At 43.6% G+C, this 20,304-nt stretch overlaps 1 protein-coding gene across 6 annotated transcripts; it reads right to left on the reverse strand.

Moving 5' to 3' along the window:
- Positions 1-886: 886 nt before the first annotated feature.
- GMFB (glia maturation factor beta) lies at positions 887-20,023 on the reverse strand. Of its 6 annotated transcripts, none has more exons than XM_072038093.1 (8): positions 19,880-20,023; positions 18,586-18,682; positions 17,997-18,046; positions 16,996-17,047; positions 15,843-15,923; positions 14,012-14,085; positions 3,096-3,223; positions 937-1,075 (listed from the first exon to the last, which is right to left on the reverse strand). In XM_072038093.1, exons 1-7 carry the CDS (start codon positions 19,880-19,882, stop codon positions 3,101-3,103), a joined length of 480 nt encoding a protein of 159 aa, XP_071894194.1. In that variant the 5' UTR covers positions 19,883-20,023; the 3' UTR covers positions 937-1,075; positions 3,096-3,100. The 6 variants fall into 6 exon arrangements, with proteins under 6 accessions (XP_071894197.1, XP_071894194.1, XP_071894196.1 ...); XM_072038095.1 differs by lacking the exon at positions 19,880-20,023 and adding an exon at positions 19,557-19,726; XM_072038094.1 differs by lacking the exon at positions 19,880-20,023 and adding an exon at positions 19,483-19,726.
- Between the last annotated feature and the right edge of the window lie 281 nt (positions 20,024-20,304).

Here is a 20,304-nt window from a genome sequence, read left to right on the forward strand (position 1 = left end):
TGGGGGTGGCTCCTCCCGGCCGCTCCGCACCCCCCGCGGGACGCCCGCGGCATGGGCGGGGCTGGGGCTGCTCGGGTCTGGTCCTGTCCCCTGCCTTTCTCCCTCTTTTTCTCCTTCTTTTTCTTCTTTTTCTTTCCTTTTCTTTCTTCTTGTCTTCTTTCCTTTTTCGTTTTTTCTTTCTTTTATTTATTTCTTACTTTTCTGTTGTTTTTTTTTATTTATTTATTTTCTTCTTCTTTTTATTTTTTCTTTTATTCTTTTTATTTTTTACTATTATTTTTTATTTTCCTTTCCTTTTTTTCTTTTTCTCTTCTCTTTTCTTCTATTTTCTTTTCTTTTATTCTCTTTTCTTTCATTTTCTTTCCTTTTTTCTTTTCTTATTTTCTCTTCTTTTTTCTTATTTTTTCTTTTCTCTTTCTTATTTTTTCTTTTTTTTACTTTTCTATTTTTTCTTTTTATTTTCTTTTCCTTCTTTTTATTTTCCCTTCTTTTTTCTTCTTATTATTATTTATTTTTATTTTATTCTTTTTCCTTTCCTTTTTTTCCTTTATTTACCTTTCCTTTGCTTTTCATTTTCTATTTTCTTTCTTGTTTTGTTTTTTCTTTTTATCTTTTTTTTTTCTTTTCCATTTTCTTTCTTTTTTGTTTTTATTTTCTTCTTTCTTTTCCTTCTTTTATTTTATCTTATTTTTTTTCATTTATTTATTATTTATTATTTTATTGTATTCATTTATTATTCATTTATTTATTATTTATATTTTATTCTTTTTCCTTTCCGATAACTACACCGAAGCCAAAGAACAAGGCGATGGCAGTAACATCCAGTTTGAAAATGGAATTTGGCCCAAAGGTCGAGTCAAAGAGCCTTTCCTTTTCAGGTGGAAAGGGATGGGGCAGCACCAGGAGCCAACTGACGTGGTGCCATCCCCACATCCCCAGTGGGACCCGGCAAGCAGAGGTACGGCTGCAGACAAGGGGGATGCCAGGCGTGCCTTAGGATGAAATGCTTGGGAACAGGCTCCAGTCATGCCCAGGAAAGGAGGAACGCCAGCTCTTGCTATCCAATCAATGTATTCTGAAAGGAAACAGCAAGAAGCTAAGAAAACAAATAGTTTAAGGAGAAGCTCAACTAATTCTCTTCCACAGCTTCACATAAAAGTCCTTCCAGTTTTGAGCAGGAATACTTTGCAATAAAGCAAACCTGCAACCATTGCTTCCAGACACATTGTGCAAATAACGAATCCCATAAAATTAACAGCAGCCAAATGGCAAATAATATTTCCTGGTGACATTTGCCAAAAAGCTTTACACACCATTAACTGAGTCTCACAACGAGCAATCAGCAGGAGCTTCGTTTCCTCCAGCGCAGTAAGAGGGGACCCCGCAGCACCGGAGCTGCTGCAGACGTGAGGCTGATCCCCACAAAGCCTCATCCTCGAGCCATTCCCACGCAGGGAGTAGTGCCGTTAGGACCCACAAAACTTTGATGTAACCCCCAGAAAACAGTTTTAAAAGTGAACCGCAGCAGATGCACAGGAAAGGGGAAGAGCTGGGAGCACAGGGCGCCCCGCAGCCCTCGAGCTGCCCCGGTGACCACAGAAATCCATCTGTTTACTTGAAAAGGTGCCTGGAGATCGTGGCCTTCACAGGTTCCTGTTTCAGGTGCCTGGAGCCCCCTGGCTAGGCCAGGTCCTGCAGAACCAGAGATGTTTTGGCACCAGGTCTCTTCATACGGCCCATGAGGGAGATGTGGCTCACCACGAGTCCCGCTAGAAGCCAGCAGGCTCACCCACCACACAGGACACACAACTAAGCAGAGGAACCCCCGTAGGATGCTGCCAAGCTGCTGCGTGTCAGGGAGCACCCAGGACCACCACCACCGAGCTGCCAGCAGCCTCGGGCTGTTTGAACAGAGCTGCAGCAGAGAGGTTTCCTTCACGGCACTCCAGACACAGCAGATGCTCATGATTTGGGATATACGATCCAGGGTAGCTGAAGCACAAGGGCAGAAGAGGTAAACAAACTGTTCTGCACCTGAATAAGCAGCAGCGCTGCTGTGTTGCTGATGATGTTCTGGGTTCGTGCACAACAGAATGTTTTACCAGGGACGTGTAGCAGCAGAAATATCAGGGTGTGTCAGTCACGTATTTGTATTTGCAATTAACGCCGGTTCTGCCTCAAGGAATGCACCGTTTTGTTACCTCTAATGCTTGCATGCCATTCATCTGCAATTACCGTGTCAGGAAAAATGGAAGGCAGTAATTCTGTACCACAAAGATTTTTGTTCATTGCAGGAGCTCTTGAATTGGAGAGTGTCCTTTTAGGGTAATAAAAATGAAATGAAATGCAAATTCTGTAGAAAATGACCTAATTGCTTCTCATTTCATGCATTTATTTGGGATCTCAAATCACCCAACTATCTGCTCAGAATTCTCTCTGATTGAACTTTCTCGAGTCCTCCTCGTTGCACAAATCATAAAACAGCCAAAAAATCAATACAAGAAAGACAGTGGAGATCTGGAGGTGGCCTACAGCTTTTAATGCACTTTCCTCTTAGTCTGGACTCATCGAGTTTAATCCTGATTGGAATCCCAAGGGAAAATGTCAGTGTCTGTTCGCTTCATCTTAAATCCCTCTAAAGCACTTGCTGCTGCCAGAAAACAGCCACATAATCAGTCACAATTCCGTGCTACAGTCTGTTCATAAGGAAGATTTAACTGAAGAAAGAAGACTCTGGCAGGTCATGACTACAGAGAGCCGTGATGGAAAGTTACAGAGCAATTTCTCTGAATTATCAGGGTAGTAATTCATGAGTTAGCCGTGTTCTTCAACACCACAAATAACATTTCTGGAAAAATAGTCACTTTGCAGTTACAGAAGAAGAATCTACTGCTATTGAACTCAGTAACAGAAATGGTGCTGGCTTCAATAGATTTAAACTTCACTTACCAGGTACGTAGGAGAGAAAAATATTTCTCTACAATTTAGAAGAGACTCTCCAAGTACCTCTAACGCAGTGTGGCAGAGGTCACGTTTCTGCACACCTTTTATGTACACGTGAGAAGCAAAAGCACACAATCTCTGCTCTCACTTACCTCATTTATGCACCATCAGACATCAGGATGTAGGATGCTGGTTCACTGCCCAATCTCTGATCGGTAGGATGAAAAGGTCCCTGGACTTGTGAGTGCACCAACTTCCCTTCCTGGGCAAACTTCCTTCCCTGTTGTGATAACAAACTCTTTAGAACAGCTCATTAAACTCTACCATTATGTATGTGACCACATTAATTAATGTTATAAAATCCTTTGTATATGAAACTAAGTCTCAAGAGAAACAAGAATTACATTTAAAGCTCAATTTCAACACAGAGATGCTGCCAGGCATCTCACCACGTCTCATTATGGAACCCACTTGTGGCCTCAATGCCTCCAACATTTGCTGTCAGATGGCAACACTTTTCCTTTAAAAGGCCAAATAATAAATGTCCTTTCAACAAGGTGCTTTGTTTTGCTCTTGCTTTAGAGAGCTCCTGTTAACGGCAGGATCTGTGCAACTCAGAGCCCATGGCATAATATCAGCGCATGGCTGGGCAAAGGGACCAATAATTGCTTTTTTATTTTTCCCAAGAACTGTTTCCTAATGTGTTTTGGGATTTGGCTGCTCATTAACAAATTCAGAGGAAATTTCCAGACATTCTGCATTAGCCTGGCTCTAGCAGTGATGACTTTGAAAATCCCATCCTCAGTCCACAGCTTTAAATTCTGATCCAAATAAAATGCTGCTATTTCAGGCTGAATAAGGAGAAGCTGAAACCGTAGGCTTGGAATTTTAAGATGGCATCACACCTAGCACGTAATGAGAACAAACAAAATCCCCCTTTGTAAATTGCTCCACTGCTAATTGTTTTAGTAGAGCACAGTCACTGCTGGTGGTAAGACTGCACCCAGGTAGGGTCAGGCGGCTGCTCACTGGGGCAATGAGGCATTCACTCCTCCAGATGTAACGTCATTGCTGCCTCTGCCCAAATGCAGGAAGACTCATGAAGCAGCCAGAAGATGCAGCCTGGTTATCAGAACGTCACACTACCCCCAGGAAACTCCTGCAGTCCCAGCAGACGTGCAGCAGGCTTGAAAATTTGGGAGGGAGAACAAAGAGTCAGCGTGGGACACGGGAGACTTTGGTCTCTGTCCTCCCACAGGCATCCCACGTGGCCTTGGGTACAGCACCTTCAGGTCCAGGGTGTGTTTACACACTTCAGTCACACTAAGGAGGATTTCCAAAAGCCTTCATCTACATCTAAAGTCTTCTAAAAGTCTTGCTTTTGATCTCCCCGGCTGTATTGGTATTACCAAATCAGCTCGAGGCCCTACCAGCGCTAGAAACCCACCCCCTCTGCTCGTTCAGAAGCTTTCGGGCTGCCCTGTGCCGTTCTCCTGCTGAGGATCGGCAGTGCTGCTCCCATCAGCAGCCTCAGGCAGCAGCAGCAGGGAGGGGCGGCTGACTCATGCTCCACGTCTGCCTCTCCAGTCCACGTGGACAAGGTCACGGAGCCAGGAACTTCACGATCTTGGGACTGAACTGCAGCAAGGAGACCAACAGCGGCACCGGTGCAGGAATGAAGGCACAGAAGCTCTGTAAAAGGACAATGCTCTGCTTCACCTCGCAGCCAGGAAAAGGAGGCTGGTGTCAGCCTGTCCCTACAGCCCTTGGAAAGGGGACATCTAAGGAAAAAGGGCTGCTGAGCGAGCGCATCTATTTTATTTTTGTTCTTTCACTAACACAGCTGCACAATTTGTTTTGTACTTACGAAGCAAGCAACTGCACTTTCACAGCTGGGGGTAGGGTATAAATATTGTCTCTAGCTGATCCCTTGATCCAGCCCTCCTGGCTGAATTAATCACATTCACAAATCAATCCGGGATTTGCTGCTGTCAGAGCAGATGGCCAGGCGGGCACGTTCTTCTTCCAATTATCCAGCAGCATTTTCCAGCGGCAGATATTTAAAATTAGACCTTTTTCTGAAGAAATGCTAAACCTCTCCTGTTCCTTTTTCAGCTCAATGAGGGCACTGACCCCTAACTTTCTGCTCCAGTTCTGCCCTCCCAGCCTTTAGTCCATGTATAGGATCGCTGGCGCCCCTTTCCCTTTCAACTGAATATTTTCTGCCCCATTTTCTTCCTGTCTTCTGTAGGAAAGAGGTGACAACAGCAGATGCTGTACGGCGTGGGGATCTCAAGGCTGCATTATGTTAATTGTAGAGCCGAGCACTACAGGAAAGGGAAGAGAAGCTGCATTCATGCTACCAGCAGCCTTCCATGGCATGGACCAGCAGGAACGGCGACCAGCGTGCCTTTCACAAAGCCCTGATGGGACTTCCCCACCGCAGCAGTAAATTTGCCATGAAAGACAGTCCCGCTGCTTTCCCAGCACTCACATCTGTTCTGCATTCAGTGTCTTTCTGGCTGATAATTGCTCTCCTCTCCTCTCTGTCTCCTGCTGAGGAACTGCTAGAGCTGTCAGAGGCATTTGGGCTGAGCTCCATCACGTTCGGCACGAGATGCCTCACTTCCCACCAAAGGTGAAGGAGGTTAACTGAGAGGATGTTTGCTGTCCCCGAAAGAATGAAACATTACCAAATAACCCAGAGGAAACAACCCCCCTAGCGTGTCACAAATCCAATCACGCCGATTTACTACATCTATGCAAATGTATTAAAATCATGCCCTTCGCTTCATGGGTCCAGTAGACAGACACAGAATCTGGTCAGATCGAGCCACGGCTGCAGAAGATGCTGCATATCCACACAGCCCTGTCCCCAGAGGATCACAGAGCCTCGGTATCACCAAAAGGAAGAGCAGATAGGAAAGGAAGCCTGATGGGGGAGCGGTGGCCAAGTTTACACAGCTGTAAATACAGCTTCACATGCCAGCAGCGTCCTAACCATGACCAGGGAACGTTCGCTGCTTTGTATTTCGGTGTTTTCCCTCACTGTTTTCCACAAAATGAAAATGGAGTGTTAGGACAAAAATGGAGGTAGGTAACTGCTCGGCCTTATGGCTGACATTTCAATGTCCTGACATCCAAATGCGTATTCACTGGAGAAATCAGAAGCTAAGCCCAGGGTTCCTTATGCTTTGGAACTGATGTGTTCATTAAAACATAGCTGGAAATGAGATTCCCAAAGCCTTGCACGCAGCACAATTCAAGTTGCGTGTCTTACACAATGGCCCAGATAGAGGTTGCCAGTTCCCCAAGACTGACTGTTTATTTTGAAAACCAGAACCTATTTATTTTGAAAATCAGAACCCCTACTTTCACAAATGCTCATGCGCAGCATAGCAGGACCTTCATCTGTCAGGAGATGGCGAGTTTTGGGAAGCCAGGTTGTACTGCAGCCCACAGGAAACATGGAGTAGTAGGTACACACACTCACAGGACCCTCTGACCCTTTTCAGCACCAGGAGACTGACGTACACGAGCAGCAATTACCCCAGCTCCTCCAGAACCGACTGCATTTCTCTTCCTGCCTGCCTTACCCCCAAAGGCCACGCCAAGATCTCAGCAAACACCCTAGGCCCGGGTCAGCCACCTATTCACACACCTGGAAGAGAAAGCACAAGCTGTGTATGATATTCTTGCTACACACACATTGAAAATTTGTACTATTGCACAGGAATTTTCCATTTGTTCCCTATTCCCTTCTCTAGCTTTTACTTCAAGAAGCACCCAACTGATGCTTTCATACAACTATCACGAGTCAATGACCTTCCCTGAACGAGAGCAGCTGCCCTCCAGCTCATATCCCGAGACCTTCCTGTAATTCATTGTAGTCAGCTTTTTTTCCCCAACTATTTTGATCATTTAGTCTCAGCAAGCTATCTCCTCATTTATTAGTTAACCATACTCAACGGACAACAGAGAACAGCACGGAACTGCCCAGGTGACCTCTCTCTACTGCGAGACCTTTTTATTCCTATCCTTTTTTCTTTCTTCCCTTTAATCAAGCGTTATTCTTGAGAGCCATTCTTTTCCCACAGCATCTTAGCCACTTCCTTAGAACTTTTTGGCAACAGATTTTGCTGCGACACACTCGGGTGACCAAGAAACCCTTCAAGAGGCAGATGCACTGCAGCAGGTGTGCATCCAACTTCACAGCTGCTAGATTCACACAGAGCTGCCCACACCCGAGGGAGAAAGGGGTTCCTTCTATCACATTTAACCCGTGGCCCATTAATTCTGTTCTTCAGCACTGGCAGGAACAATGCCAGCTATTGAGGCTGAATTCTTTGGATCATCTTTAGTAGTTTTTTTCAACAAAGCAGGAAAAAATCTCCAAAAAATCAAGAAGAAAAAAACAACAACAGTAAGAACAAGGAAAGGGAATACTTTGATCAACTTCACTTAGTGGTCTCTCGGGCAGGAAAGAGATGAGCCAACAAGTGAAAAAAGGAAGAGGTACAACTGAGTTCCTTTGTCTCCTTCAGGCCATGGGGTCTCCTTGACAAATCCTGTAGCTGCCCTGTCCGCCCCCCTCCTGCCACCCTTCATCACAGGTGGAAAGAGGAATCCTTACATGCAGAAGAGCCACAGAGGAAGCATATTTAAGACCAGAGACCACGCTACAAGTTCAAAGCAAACTCCAGGAAGCTGAGGAGAAGCATCACGCCTAATAGCACTGACCCCTCCCCACACACCCCTGTGCTTGATGTGCTACTTTGCAATTAAAACAGTGAGACAGCACCTCTTAATTAAACATTTTATTTAAACCAATACAAGCACCATGCTTAGCAAAAAAAAAAAGATTTGGTTTAAAGTAAACATGCAAGGTGAACTAGCAGAGACTAAACAGCATATGGAAGTTGTACTGGTTACTGATAGCTTCATGGAATTGTCGAGTTCCCAAGACTGGCCACAAACCCGCACTGTTTCCCACCTGCAGCACTGGTGCCAACCCTGACACGTCACATCGAGTCTGGATCACGTAGCAAAAGCAAGAGTTTCACTTCTTGTGTCCCATTACGCCTCCATTTCACAGCTACTAGATGGACGTATCAAGAAATGTTGCTTAAAATGTCTTTTGAGCACAATGAAGCTAGGGACAGTCAGCATCCCTTGCTTTTGCCCGTTTGACTCAGACCCCTGGTTTCAGTTTAACATTGTTTCTGGACCATTTTACAGTTAAAGGTACAAAAAAATGGAATATTGGTACAAATGCTTAAGATGCTCCTTTGGAGAAGTGGAATGGTGTCAACACCCGCATTGCCTCTTCTAATAAATCGGAACAGCATTCATGATTCTAGAAACACACTTAAACCGTCAAACATCAGCATTTAAACTTTGTTAAAAAATATTTGAACAGTACAAGTTCATTTTATTGGATTTCCATGCAAACTCATGCTTCAGTTCAGCTTACCATCAATTAACAGGATTGCAAGAGCTGTATCCCAGCCAGCTATTCGATATTTATCACAAAACAAGTTTATTGTGGCAAGTCTCTCTTTGTGAAAGACCTTTACGTTTAACTCTGGGCCAAGGATTTTATGGCCAACTCACTAACTCCTGAAAAATAGGAGTTCACCATGGAAAATGCTGACTCTCAGACCTTTAGCTACAAAGGCTCCCATAAATGGCATCATGATTTGTTGCTTGAACCCTCTTTAGAGATCTGAAAATTCAAGACAAGCGTCTTCACAGACAGGCAACTCAATAGGAAAGCACAGTCAGAACGCACTGGCCTTCTGAACACGGACACATCTGCCTCCTGCTGCTCTTAGGTGGGCAGCAGTAAGAAAAACACACTTCTACGGATAAGGTGGGGAAAATATGAAAACAAATATTTGTGCCGGACGGATTTGGGTATAATTGATGTCTTTGTTTAACCAAGTATTAGCACTATCTATATCTCAAGGGCCTAGGACAGAAAGCAGCAGAGAGTTGTGCCAAAGCACTGCTTTAGAAACAAGGAAGCCACAAACAAGCCTAGAATAGCAAACATCCTCTGCACACTCATTCTTCAAGTACCTGCAGCTGCTTCCTCACTTCCCCAGCTCAGAGAAGGGAAGGAGGCACAGCTACCAAGCAAGGCTGTTCGACTAATACTGGTGGGCTGAGCAGCGTCAACATCGTCTCCCACACAAACGTGGGCTTTAGCACTCCCAACAGGATTTGGTGGCTTTCTACCAGACTCGAGGGGCAGCACCCAGGGCAGAAAGTCCTTAAGCGGAGGCACCAAGCACACACAAAGTGAATGGCAAAGAAGAACTCTGACTGAAGACTTCCAGCACGTGGACATCATCTTTAGTAGCAGAGTTTGCTTGGCAGAAGGGGGAGGGATCCAGAGATGCAGAGCCAGGCTCACCCATCTGACTGCAGCAGCTCCTTCCTCCTCCTCCAGAGAGAGGCCCCTTTACAGCCACTGTTGTTGAGACTTCTGCAAGCAGCAGTTGGATGCTGGCAGCCCCCCAGTGTACAAAGTACAATGGCAGAGATTATTAATCCAGTTTTCCCACTGAAAATCAAGCTGAACGGTACAAGTGGTAGCTTCCCCTCACCCACCCTGTACTTTGACATGCCTTACCTTTAGCACAACGCTAAGAGAACGAGATTTTTGCTGTTTCAAGACTGAGACTGTGACTAACATCCCTTTTAAGCCAGTCTTATTTCTACAATGTTCATCAAAAAAGTAATTTTTTATTGATCTCTAGTACAGAAAGACCGAGCAACAGTTTCATAATCAACATTTTGTGTCCAGGGAAATGAAATGTTTTTTTTCCAGTTCAATACGTTAAGAGAAATTTAATTTTAATTACAAGCATTTTCTTCCAGCACTGAAAGATCGATTTAATTGAATCATCCTAGCATGTATTTTGAAGAGCTCCTCTCAAGTCAGATTTGTATACAAATAAATGAGCAGTAACATCAAACTAAGAAGAGAGATACCAACACTGAGGACCCCTGCAAATAAATTCCTTGTGATCTTACAGGAATTAGTGTTAAAACCGCTAACACAACATATGTTTACAAACAAAAAATAGACCTCCTTTCAGCAAAGGTTTCACAGCATGAAATACTGGCCTCCAAATTTAACACTGCATTCCTTCTCACCAAAGAAATTTGTTAGGGCAGCTGTATTTTAAGGTGTGTTATCAACAGGAAGCTGCTCTTACGCAGATTCTTGTTCAGTAGCACAACAAACACTCATGAGCAAGATAGTGAGATACTGTCACGAGTACTCCTTTTGCCACTGCATTGGCTGAACATGATGTCCCCTATCAGACAACTATTCTACTCATTATAAAACAGACCTGTAAAAAGACTCGTCATTTATAAAAGTTAAATACTATATTCACATTAGAATCTTTACTGTTTCAAAGAGATGAACCGTAAGTAAATGAAAATCAAATCACCACTTATGCAAAAGCTTCACTTGGAATGTACTTTTGACCAACAAGCAGTTAAGAAAGTTAGAGACTGTCATTAAAATACTCAAAAAGCTCTGCGTGGCCAACTTCTGTAACAAAAAGAGATATAAATCATTCAGTATCATGAAAAGCTTTAACCTCCCAGACTCCTACAAATGGAGCAGATGACTGAAATTTCAAGGAAAATGAGGTTAGCTTTTGTTTTACAGATGTCAACTGCAACACTAGGCACTAGGAAAAAATGTTACTTGGATTCTTTAACAAAGATTTTACCAAATTCGTAATAAGTGGCAGTGTAAAATTCTCAAGTCATTTTAAAGCTAACAAATTAAAGGCACACAGTATTAACAGGTGTTCGTATAAGAGGAAATGAGCAGAGGTAAACTTCTTAACAGTGTCATATGCGCAAGACATCTGGTATGAAAGCAACCAGAGTTGTAATTCAGCCCTTAGTTATCTTCTAGTTCCTGCAAGACTGCATTAGCATGAGAACTGGACAAAGCTTTGCCCTGAAATTTAGTTAAGATTGACTCAGTCAGCTGAGGAATTACTGGAATGACAAAAATTAGTTCCGAGAACTTGAGAAATTTCATATGGACTCAATGAAGGGATAAATGGATGGGTTTGCTGTACAAGGGTTTTGTCTTTTTAATACTAACTGCTTCCAGGGAATAGTTTCCAAAATTGAGAAGACATGAGGTCAAAAATTCTGACGAGTAAGTGACAGTACATGATTTTTGCATATAAATGGCTAGTATACCTCATTAGGATGCATCTGTAGCTCAGAAAAGTTAGCGTCAGCTTCCAAATTATGGTTGTATATAGCTATAAATCCCGAACTGAACGATTTTAGTTATAGAAATATTAGTCACAAGAGTGCAAAAGGATTCCCTGCAGAGAAGTATTCCCTTTTAACAGGTACACATAAGGAAACACCTGCAAAGATTTGTTACTTCAAGGAGACAGACCTGCTATTCTTTGCACAAACTTTGCACAAGAGATGTACTGCAGGAAACAGATGTAAATACAGTGCATTTTTAGATGTAAGTATTCATGTCTGGTTCCAGTATTATCAGGATGGTACATAAATACTTATTACAGAGGTTTTCTTAATGGAAGAAGCCAAGTTTCTCACGCAGCCATTCTTCAGTTAGGTCTTCTGTATTTCTTATTTCAAATACCTAAACAAAATTGTGTCACGTAAATATTTGACGTGCTGGTACTTCAAAATATAAGCATAAAAAGCAATCAAGAGCTTTCCACACAAGTTGTCTGAGCTGTAATAAACCAGTAACCAAGTTAAAGAGTTTCCACTTGCTTTCTTGCATGAATGGATTATTAGACTAATGTAACATCAGTTGAAAATATACTAAGCAGAAAATAGACTAAGCAGCCAGGAATATTAGTAACTTGACAAGTTAAAAATTCTGCAGCTCCTGTTTCTAGACATCATTCTTGTTGTTTAAAAATATATCTGAGAACAGCACATTTACTACATTTTAAAGTTGCTCTGAAATTGCACCACCTCATACATAGTCTTCCTTAAATATCTAAGCAAGAGGATTGTCTATTTGAACAACAAAAATGAATTTAACCTCCAGACTGAATTAAGCCTAAAGTTTTGAAAGCATTCTCAGTACAAGATAGTTATTTTTTCTATGAGTTACAGTAAATCCATAGCATCCAGCAACATGTTTGCAATGTAAGAAACAAGGTTGGAAAATCTCAGAATAGAAGGCTCATAAACAGCACCAACCTAACGCTTTGTGCTTATCTTAAACTTTTAACACAGCCTTGAAACAAACAAAAAAAAAACAAGACCAAAGAAGCCAATAAATTCCTTATGCTCCATGTGGACAAGTGACTTCAGTTCTGATTTTAATAGCCTTGATGAGAGGGTAGGTAAATTCTGTATTGCTAAAAGGAGCCTTGGAGATGCCCACAAGCAGGTAATCTTTTCAGAAGAGTCCAGCAAGTAAAATCCACAGGTCTTCAAGAATGTTCTTCTACACAATGAAAGCAGTAAAATACTTTCCTCTAGTCTACTGTTCCTGTTTCGACAACACTGAAAATAATCGATTTACTGCTGAAATAGGTTTATTTATCCTGATAAGTTTATAGAGTACATAGCTGTAAAAAAGCACATTTAAGCCAGCTGACCAGATGGCTTTTTGCAGGACTCTCAAAACAAGCTTCTCAGGGAACCTGCTGTTTGGAACGAGCTCATAGCTAGTCCTGCCTACAGTCATTTTACCATTTTAATCCTCTTCACAAAAGAATTCAGGGTTTGTATCATTTTCCAGCTCTGATGGACTGAGTTCTGGACACTGCTCCTTGTATTCAGGCAGTAATGCTACCAATTAATGCTGACTTTTAAAGTAAAAGATTTAGGGCAGGGCAGGGTGTGAGGGGAACAAAATTCCACGTTATAGACATGGAACAGCTTAATAGAAGCCAAGCTAATATGCAAGCCACAGAGGAAAATAACAGGCCTTAGCTCACATGCAGAAATAACACCAGGAAGAAGTCACGGCATTAGCTAGAGTGAAGCAGGGCTCAGTGATGGAAAGGAATAAAGCACATTTAAAGAGCAAGCGAACACCCTGAACTGGAGACAGGCTAGGACCAGCACCAGAAGGAAAATAATCATGGACTTCTGTGCCCACTGAGGCTTTCATTCAAAAGTACTTCAGACCAAACCAATTCTCCCACTTGACAAGCGGTAGCCACTCCAACACAGCTAGTCCCCAGGCTTTTGCCTTCCCACCAAGTCTTCCTCCTCACTCACCAGAACCAACTGCCTGTCTCCTCCTGAAATTCTTCTCCCTTTCTTTCAGATGTTGGAGTTCTCAGACCTTAAAAAGGTTTCCTTGGGGCTGTAGGTATACTACTTCTGCATCAGCTTCTGCTTCCCTCTCATTTACTCCTGTCAACTTAGTCTAACTTTAAAAAGAGAGGTCTTTCTTAAGAGGTACAAGAGGTAGATGTTCACAGTTCTGCTTTTGCCCTAATGCACATTTCTAATGGGATGTTAAAGTACTCAGTCAAGGAAGACTGAAAGGGAATGGTGTTGATTGTGAAATCATTTCACACTATGAAAAGCCTGAAGCGACCATTTAATCTATTTAGTTTTATTGGTCAGAACTAAAATTTTGAGAAAACCAGGTGCCAATAGTGGAGGAGGCAAACACAGGAGCATTTAGAATTGTTCAGCACTTGGCACTTGTTATATATTCTGATGGCTATAGTCTGTAAACATGCAAACCCATGCAACAAAACTAGTCCACAGAATTCTAAGGCTTCAGTGTATACTGCTCATTAACATACTGCTTCCCCACAGTGAAGATATCTCTTACTAAATGACATTTCAGTTACACAGCTACTTTTTGGAACGTCGTTCTTCCTGTCCCCTAAAAATCCAGAAATCCCCAAATATGCTGCTATTTTCAGTCTTCCCAAAACTGACTTTATTCGCTTTAATTACAAGGTCTCATAACATCCTTGTTTTGATTTCAAGCAAGACACAAAACAGCTTCTGCAATATGCATGTAGAGGAGGGACGGTTACTTCAACTAGTCAAGCATTACCTTAGTGAGTTCAGCTGTCTGTACAAGCTTATTCTTGCTCCCCGCATACATCATCTGCTGTTCAGGCTTACATCCTGTAGTTGTGTGGGGAGAAAAAAAAAAAGTGCTTGGTTATTTCAACTGTAATATCTCAAAAGATTTCAAAAAAATCCAAACTGAAAGCTGAATTAGGCCACTTTTTCATTCAGGAAAGTGACCTAATTCTTAATGTACTGTATCAGCCTTGCTCATACTTTCATATTTGGCACTTGAAAAGCATTTCCTGACAGCATAGTTACACAGGTTCAATTGGTGGTCTCAACACACATCTGTATTTCTGCTTAGAAACATCAAATATTGCAGCAAATAGAATCACAGTTCAGAACAAAACAGCCAGCAAAGCAGTAATTCCCACTGCTGCAGTAGCGTGCTGATTACATTACATCCAATTCTTTGCCATCCTGCTATTTCTGGAAGATTCCCAAGGCTCTGCTAGTTATACTCCTATGGATCTTTACAGCATATGCCTTTGAGCTAAAATCGCACTAAGAACAAACCCAGGCAGTTTGAATGTTGTCTTTTCCCCCCAAATTTCAGCCACAGCTGAAGGTAACTGGCTGCTCACGAGTCCTAGCTAATGGTTCATTGTTTCTGACTGCAGTATCAGTCTAACACCTAGCTTACTGTGCAGGAAATTTTTTGAAACAGAAAACCTTGAGAAAAGATTTTCTTTTCTTTAGAAGCTTCTCATTTAGAAGTTTCTACATACAAGCGTACTTATAAGTTTTATATCCCATAAAGAACATTGCCTCAGTTATCTTTTTTTTAAAGTACTAGAGGTTTGCTTGCCTGCTTTGCTATTGCCAAGTCTCCCAGGAAGCTTCTTACTGCTGCCCTAAGTCACAAAACATCTGTCCTTCTGGAAAGAAATAACACTCAATACATCCAAAGATGCTCCAGTAACTACAGAAGTTGCTATTAGCTGCCTGGCTACCCTAGTTCTGAGTGATGAAGGGTAACACAATGCAGGTTATCTCCTGGAGGATCATGAGGATAATCCACTGAGAGCAGCGAGCTGCCCTGTGACGATTCAGAACACACAGGGAAGCCACGGGAGCAATTCAGCTCTGTAAGTGCAAAGCAAGTCACAGGTTCTCTGGCTCCTATTAAAACTGCACAGCTCTCTGTGCATCTGCACTTGTGACAGTCCTTTACACCTCCACAGCACAGCGCTGCTGAGTTGCTGCCCATCACGTACAGATCCTCAAAGAAACCCTCTTCACCTCCACCCTAACCCTTCTACAATGTCCCAGTCCTCTCTCAGGTAGACGCAGGCTCCCCTGAAGGAGAGGAATTGCCTCCCGCCTAGTTGCTGACATCCCAAGACGGACAGAGGTGTCCAAAAGCCTTCAGAAACAGAGGTGGCATCTTCTAGCTCTCTCCTCGCTCATTTCCTGAGCTCAGTCTGGTCATATTTTGACACCTCCGCAAGATTTGAGGGGAAGCCAACAGGAAACACATGAGGCTACATCTACACGAACAGATGCAGAGCACTCCAGGCTCCTTTCACTTACAGGAAAACGCTGCTGAACACGCCGCTGAGATCACAGCGGGCACATTTAGATGCACCGTTTGGAGAGCGATGCAGGAAAGTAACATTTCTGTTCAGCCTTCAGAAACGGAAGAGAAAGGATCTCTTCTATCCTCCTTCCCAAGTCCCTCACGGCACCATGATTCCAGCACTGGCATAAACTCAGACATCTGAAGCATTACTTGAGCATTAAGCACTTCGATCGCAAAGAACACCCCCAAATTGACAGCACTTAGCAGCTACCATTCAATATTCACTCACCTACTGGACTGGAGAAGATAAAGCACAGCGGGTAGGAAACTCTTCCATCTTCATGCTGATACTTGTAACTATACACAATAAATGTTTTTTCTGAGGTTAAAGAAACTAGGAAAACAATTGTTTTGTTAGGATATAATCCTCAATGAGCAGAGCCTGAGGCAGGCACAACTAAGTCACGCGCTCCAGATGCCTCAATTTTGCTAATTAGTCTCAGTGTCTTTTATTTTCACTTCCATATTTGACTTCCAGAATTGGCCCCGCCTGTTTTTACCAACTTCTACTGCAGCTGGGGGGAAAAGGTCATCTTTGTACTACTGCTTCACATCAGAAAGCTAAAATCACCCCTTCATTGCAAGTTTTCCTACCCCAGCTTTGTGAAAAGGCTTCCCACACCCACCACTAAGTTCCTGGATTTCTTTGCAGACCAAGCACTTCATCGTTTCAGGTGTTTTGGTAAATTTGACCTCAAGTTTTAGCTCAGATTCCTGCTTTACAGCCTCCTACTGCACCGTGGTCATGAAAGGAAAGATTCAGAACAGCACCTGGCACATGGCCAGCCACCTTCTGAGGATACTGGATGGGGATATTTTCTTCACTTGTAACTTAAGGACCCCTCTTACTTCACCTAGTTATAAAGAATAATTTACTTCTCCCCTTGCTCTTCTCCCTTCCTGCATCCCCCCCCCCCCTCCCACCTCTTTTAGTACATGCACGTGATTTAGGGAAGAATCCCTACAGGACTCCCAAGCCCAGTAACCGCAGCAAAACAGCAAGGGGCACGTGCTGAGATTGTAGCAAAAGGGATCCTACCCAGGCAGTTGTCTGTAAGTAGCAACATACGAAACTGGCACAATTTACTCACTTCTTGACATTAACAGCAGCATGGCTTCACTTCCCCAAATGTTACAGAGCATGGTTTAAAAGGAAATAAAGTCTTGGGAAAGGCTTAACTGTATCGGTCATTGCTTGAGTAAGTCTTTAAGTGGGACAACCAGCCAGTGCATCGTGAGAACTGATCCCTAGGATACCTCACAGATAAAATATTACTGAAGGCTCGCTACAGGCAAGTATTGGCCTAAAAAGGTGAAGTCCAACTTTGAACATCTTGAACAGCTTCCAGGAGTAAGCCAAACACCAGCAGCACAAGAAGGATATCGAGGTTGTCTCTCGGGCAGTTCATCCTTTAGCTCATCAGGAGAAATACCCTGGTAACGTTAAACAAAAGAAATATTTGAACAAATTAACTTGTACTCCAGGGTGTAACTGAAGGCTAAAGCAGAAGAGTGGGATAGCGAAACACCTGTAAGTTAGATACACATCTATGGTTTAACTGATAACGATCTCTCGTACAAGTTACTAGAGCAGTTTAGGAAAGCTTGCCTGCTAAGAAATCCCTATGACTAAGCACAGAATTAATGTTAGCATGAATAATCATTCCTATTTTAGGCATAATGAGTTTAGAAAACATTTTGGCTCTGGCTCGATGCGCTGGCAGCTACTGTGGTTTTCTTACTCTAGCATTAAACAGAAGTAAGCAAGCACACCCAAAAAAGTACCCGTTAAAATCCGCTACATAAAAGGTGCTTTTGAAAAACTGCTCCTTGTGCAAGCAGAGAGTCCCCGTCCTGTTCAAACACTGCATTCATTTCTACATTGTAGGGAGTAAGAGCTGCGGTTAATGCTCAAATCCCTTGCAAGGATTTCATTTTGCCCTACGTACCATTAAGAAACACTACCCACTGGGCTGACCTTATTATGCCACCTATCAAATTTAGGATCTGCAGAGGATTAGCAACCCTAGCCTCTAATTGATGGCAGACCAGTTCGAAGCCACATATGCAGATCCACGGAGAAATGCTGCAGAGCGCTCTTCCAAAAGCCAGCAGGTGCCAAAGGTGCCTTTTTCCTACAGAGTCGTACAAGAACAGCTCTAAAATAACTTATCTTCTGCGCCATTAATCAAATCCATTGTTTCTGTGCAGTCCCACTATTAATAGTGCTGTGCTTTACATGCAGAGTGACCATGCATTTAAATAAGCTCATGACCCAAATTAGATTAAGAGTTTGATAACAATTTGAAACTAAGGCAGTACCTTAGAGACAACAATACATTGCAGGCTGAAGATACTCTTATTTACAATTCATTTAACAAACCTCATGCTCCTCATCCAGTACCACCAACTGCTTATCCTTGTCGATTTTCACTACAAATCAAAACAAAACACAGATCAACTTTCAACTGATTTATACAATGCATGCATAAAGCTTTTTAACACACACACAAGCACGTTCCTCATCTGCTCTGTTTCTTCAGTTCCTAACCCAAGGCTTCACAACATCCCTGAAGGCAAAAGCAGTACAGCCTAAGGCTGTTCACAGCAATAAGCTTTTTTCAAATTACAAAAACAAGCGTTAAACTCTCCTACTTAAAGGCTACAAAATTTATGAACTGAAAGTGACCATGCCCTGACATTTTTTTGCTATCATTTTACAGCCAGACATGGACTCTGAGCCACAGCTAGCTACAAAAACTCTGCTAAGAGCAGACGAAGCCAAGCCTTCTCTCCTTAAAACTGTGTTTTTCTACTGTTAAAATTACAGGCAGAATGGAAGGTACTGAAATTCATAGCAGTAATAGTCTCCTGGATCACGTTTACCTGTTACAGCAACAAAATTACACAGGAAGGAAGAGAAGATTTTCTGCAAAATCTTGCAGCTTTGGCCAGTTGTGTTTTAAACTTACTTATAATGGCAGCATTGTTGGTTTCTTTACGAAACCGGAATTTTCTCAGTTTCTCCACCAGGTCTTCAGCAACATCACAAACCACCAGAGATTCACTCTACAAAAGGGAAACAGCAGAGGAGAGGGACTGATAAGGGAAATCTTTCTAGTAACACTGAAAAAAAAATCCCATGTCATGCACATCTGCCCACAGTTCTTATGAGGTGGAACTACAAGCACTTGTCTAAAGTTTCCGAACACATACTTAAACCAGAAAAACCATGCATGAAGGCAAGTTTTAAGAACAAAAAGCTGCTTATCTGTTCTTTTATCTGTCCTCAAAGCCACAAGGTTAGTTATAAAATTTTTAGCTACTCCTGAAGCGGGATGTTTTTGTTTTTAGATCAGGGATTCCTGTTTCTGATAGATAGTTCTTAGAAGCAAAAAAAAATGTTATTTCAGGACTTCACTTGTGAAATAAACCATTAGGAAGCCCTTCACGGTGCCAGTGAACTGGTTAAAGTAATGTAAGCATTTAAAGAAATAGGAACTACTGCTGACATTTCAGAAGACAGATCATTGTCAAGGGCCACTGCTTTTTTACCCAAAAAGCATTAACTGAACTTTTGAGATTTACACACGCAACACATTTAAGACACTGCCAAAAAGCCGTGTTTTTTTTTTCCTCGAGCCCAAGTTTTCAGCAGCAATGCCCAGAGAAGGCTCCAGCAGTCTCCCCGCTGGGGATGGGGAAGGAAGCGAGGGTTTCACAAGCAGGTTATCTCCCACTGCACACGCAATCTCCTCGCCTGCACCGAGCCAGCCCCTGCCATTTCCTGAGCAGCGTTTCACACACACACACACACCATCATCACCTCAGCAGCGAGCTGGCCTGACGAGGTAAAAACGATTTCCCACCTCCAGCTTGCTCCTGTCGGTGTATTTGTAAATTTATTACCATATTAAGACTTTTCCTGACAGAACAGCTGTACCTCGAGGCGTTTTTAGCGAAGGGACTTGCCAGGTTACCACACAACCCCTCCTGAGGTGTCCCAGCACAGCTGAGGTACCACAACCCGAGCGCTATTTAACCCCTTCAGTTTTCCCTGCTTTTATCCGACCACCACACTCCTTCCCCCCGATACCGGCTGGGAGGAGGCAGCTCTCCTTCCCCCCGCCCCCAAACCCCTCGCAGATATCCCACTTTTGGCGTTATTCCCCAAAAACCTGCGCCCCCCCCCCCCCCCAGCCCCGCCGCGCTGTCCCCTCACAGAGCGCCCCCCCCCCCCCCTCAGGCGGCGCGCGCCCCCCTCACCATCTTGCGCGCGCGCCGCCAACGGAAACCGCCGCCTCTCCCCCCCAACCCGTACTGCGCCTGCGCCGCCGAGGCCACGCCCCTCCCTCTTAGCCCCGCCCTCCGCCTCCCAGCCAATCAGCGCAAAGGCTCACAGCCCGCGGGGGAGGGAGGGGCGCTCCGTTGTCATGGCGACCAAGCCCCGCCCCTCCGTGTTGTCATGGCAACGAGGCCACGCCCACCCCCGCGGTATCCTAGCAACGGGGCGGGGCCGTGTGCAACCGGCCTGAGGCTTCCCTCAGGAGCGGGGCCCGCCGCTGTGGGACAAATTTTGGGGTGGGAAGGGCTGAGAAACCCCAAACCTGCGGGATCAGGCCAGCCCCGGGCAGGGCGTCCCCATAAAGGCCGCTGAGGCCCGTCAGGGAGCTCAAGGCTTTGCCCCTGTG

Source organism: Anas platyrhynchos, chromosome 5, assembly GCF_047663525.1.
Source record: "Anas platyrhynchos isolate ZD024472 breed Pekin duck chromosome 5, IASCAAS_PekinDuck_T2T, whole genome shotgun sequence".
NCBI classification, from domain to species: domain Eukaryota; kingdom Metazoa; phylum Chordata; class Aves; order Anseriformes; family Anatidae; genus Anas; species Anas platyrhynchos.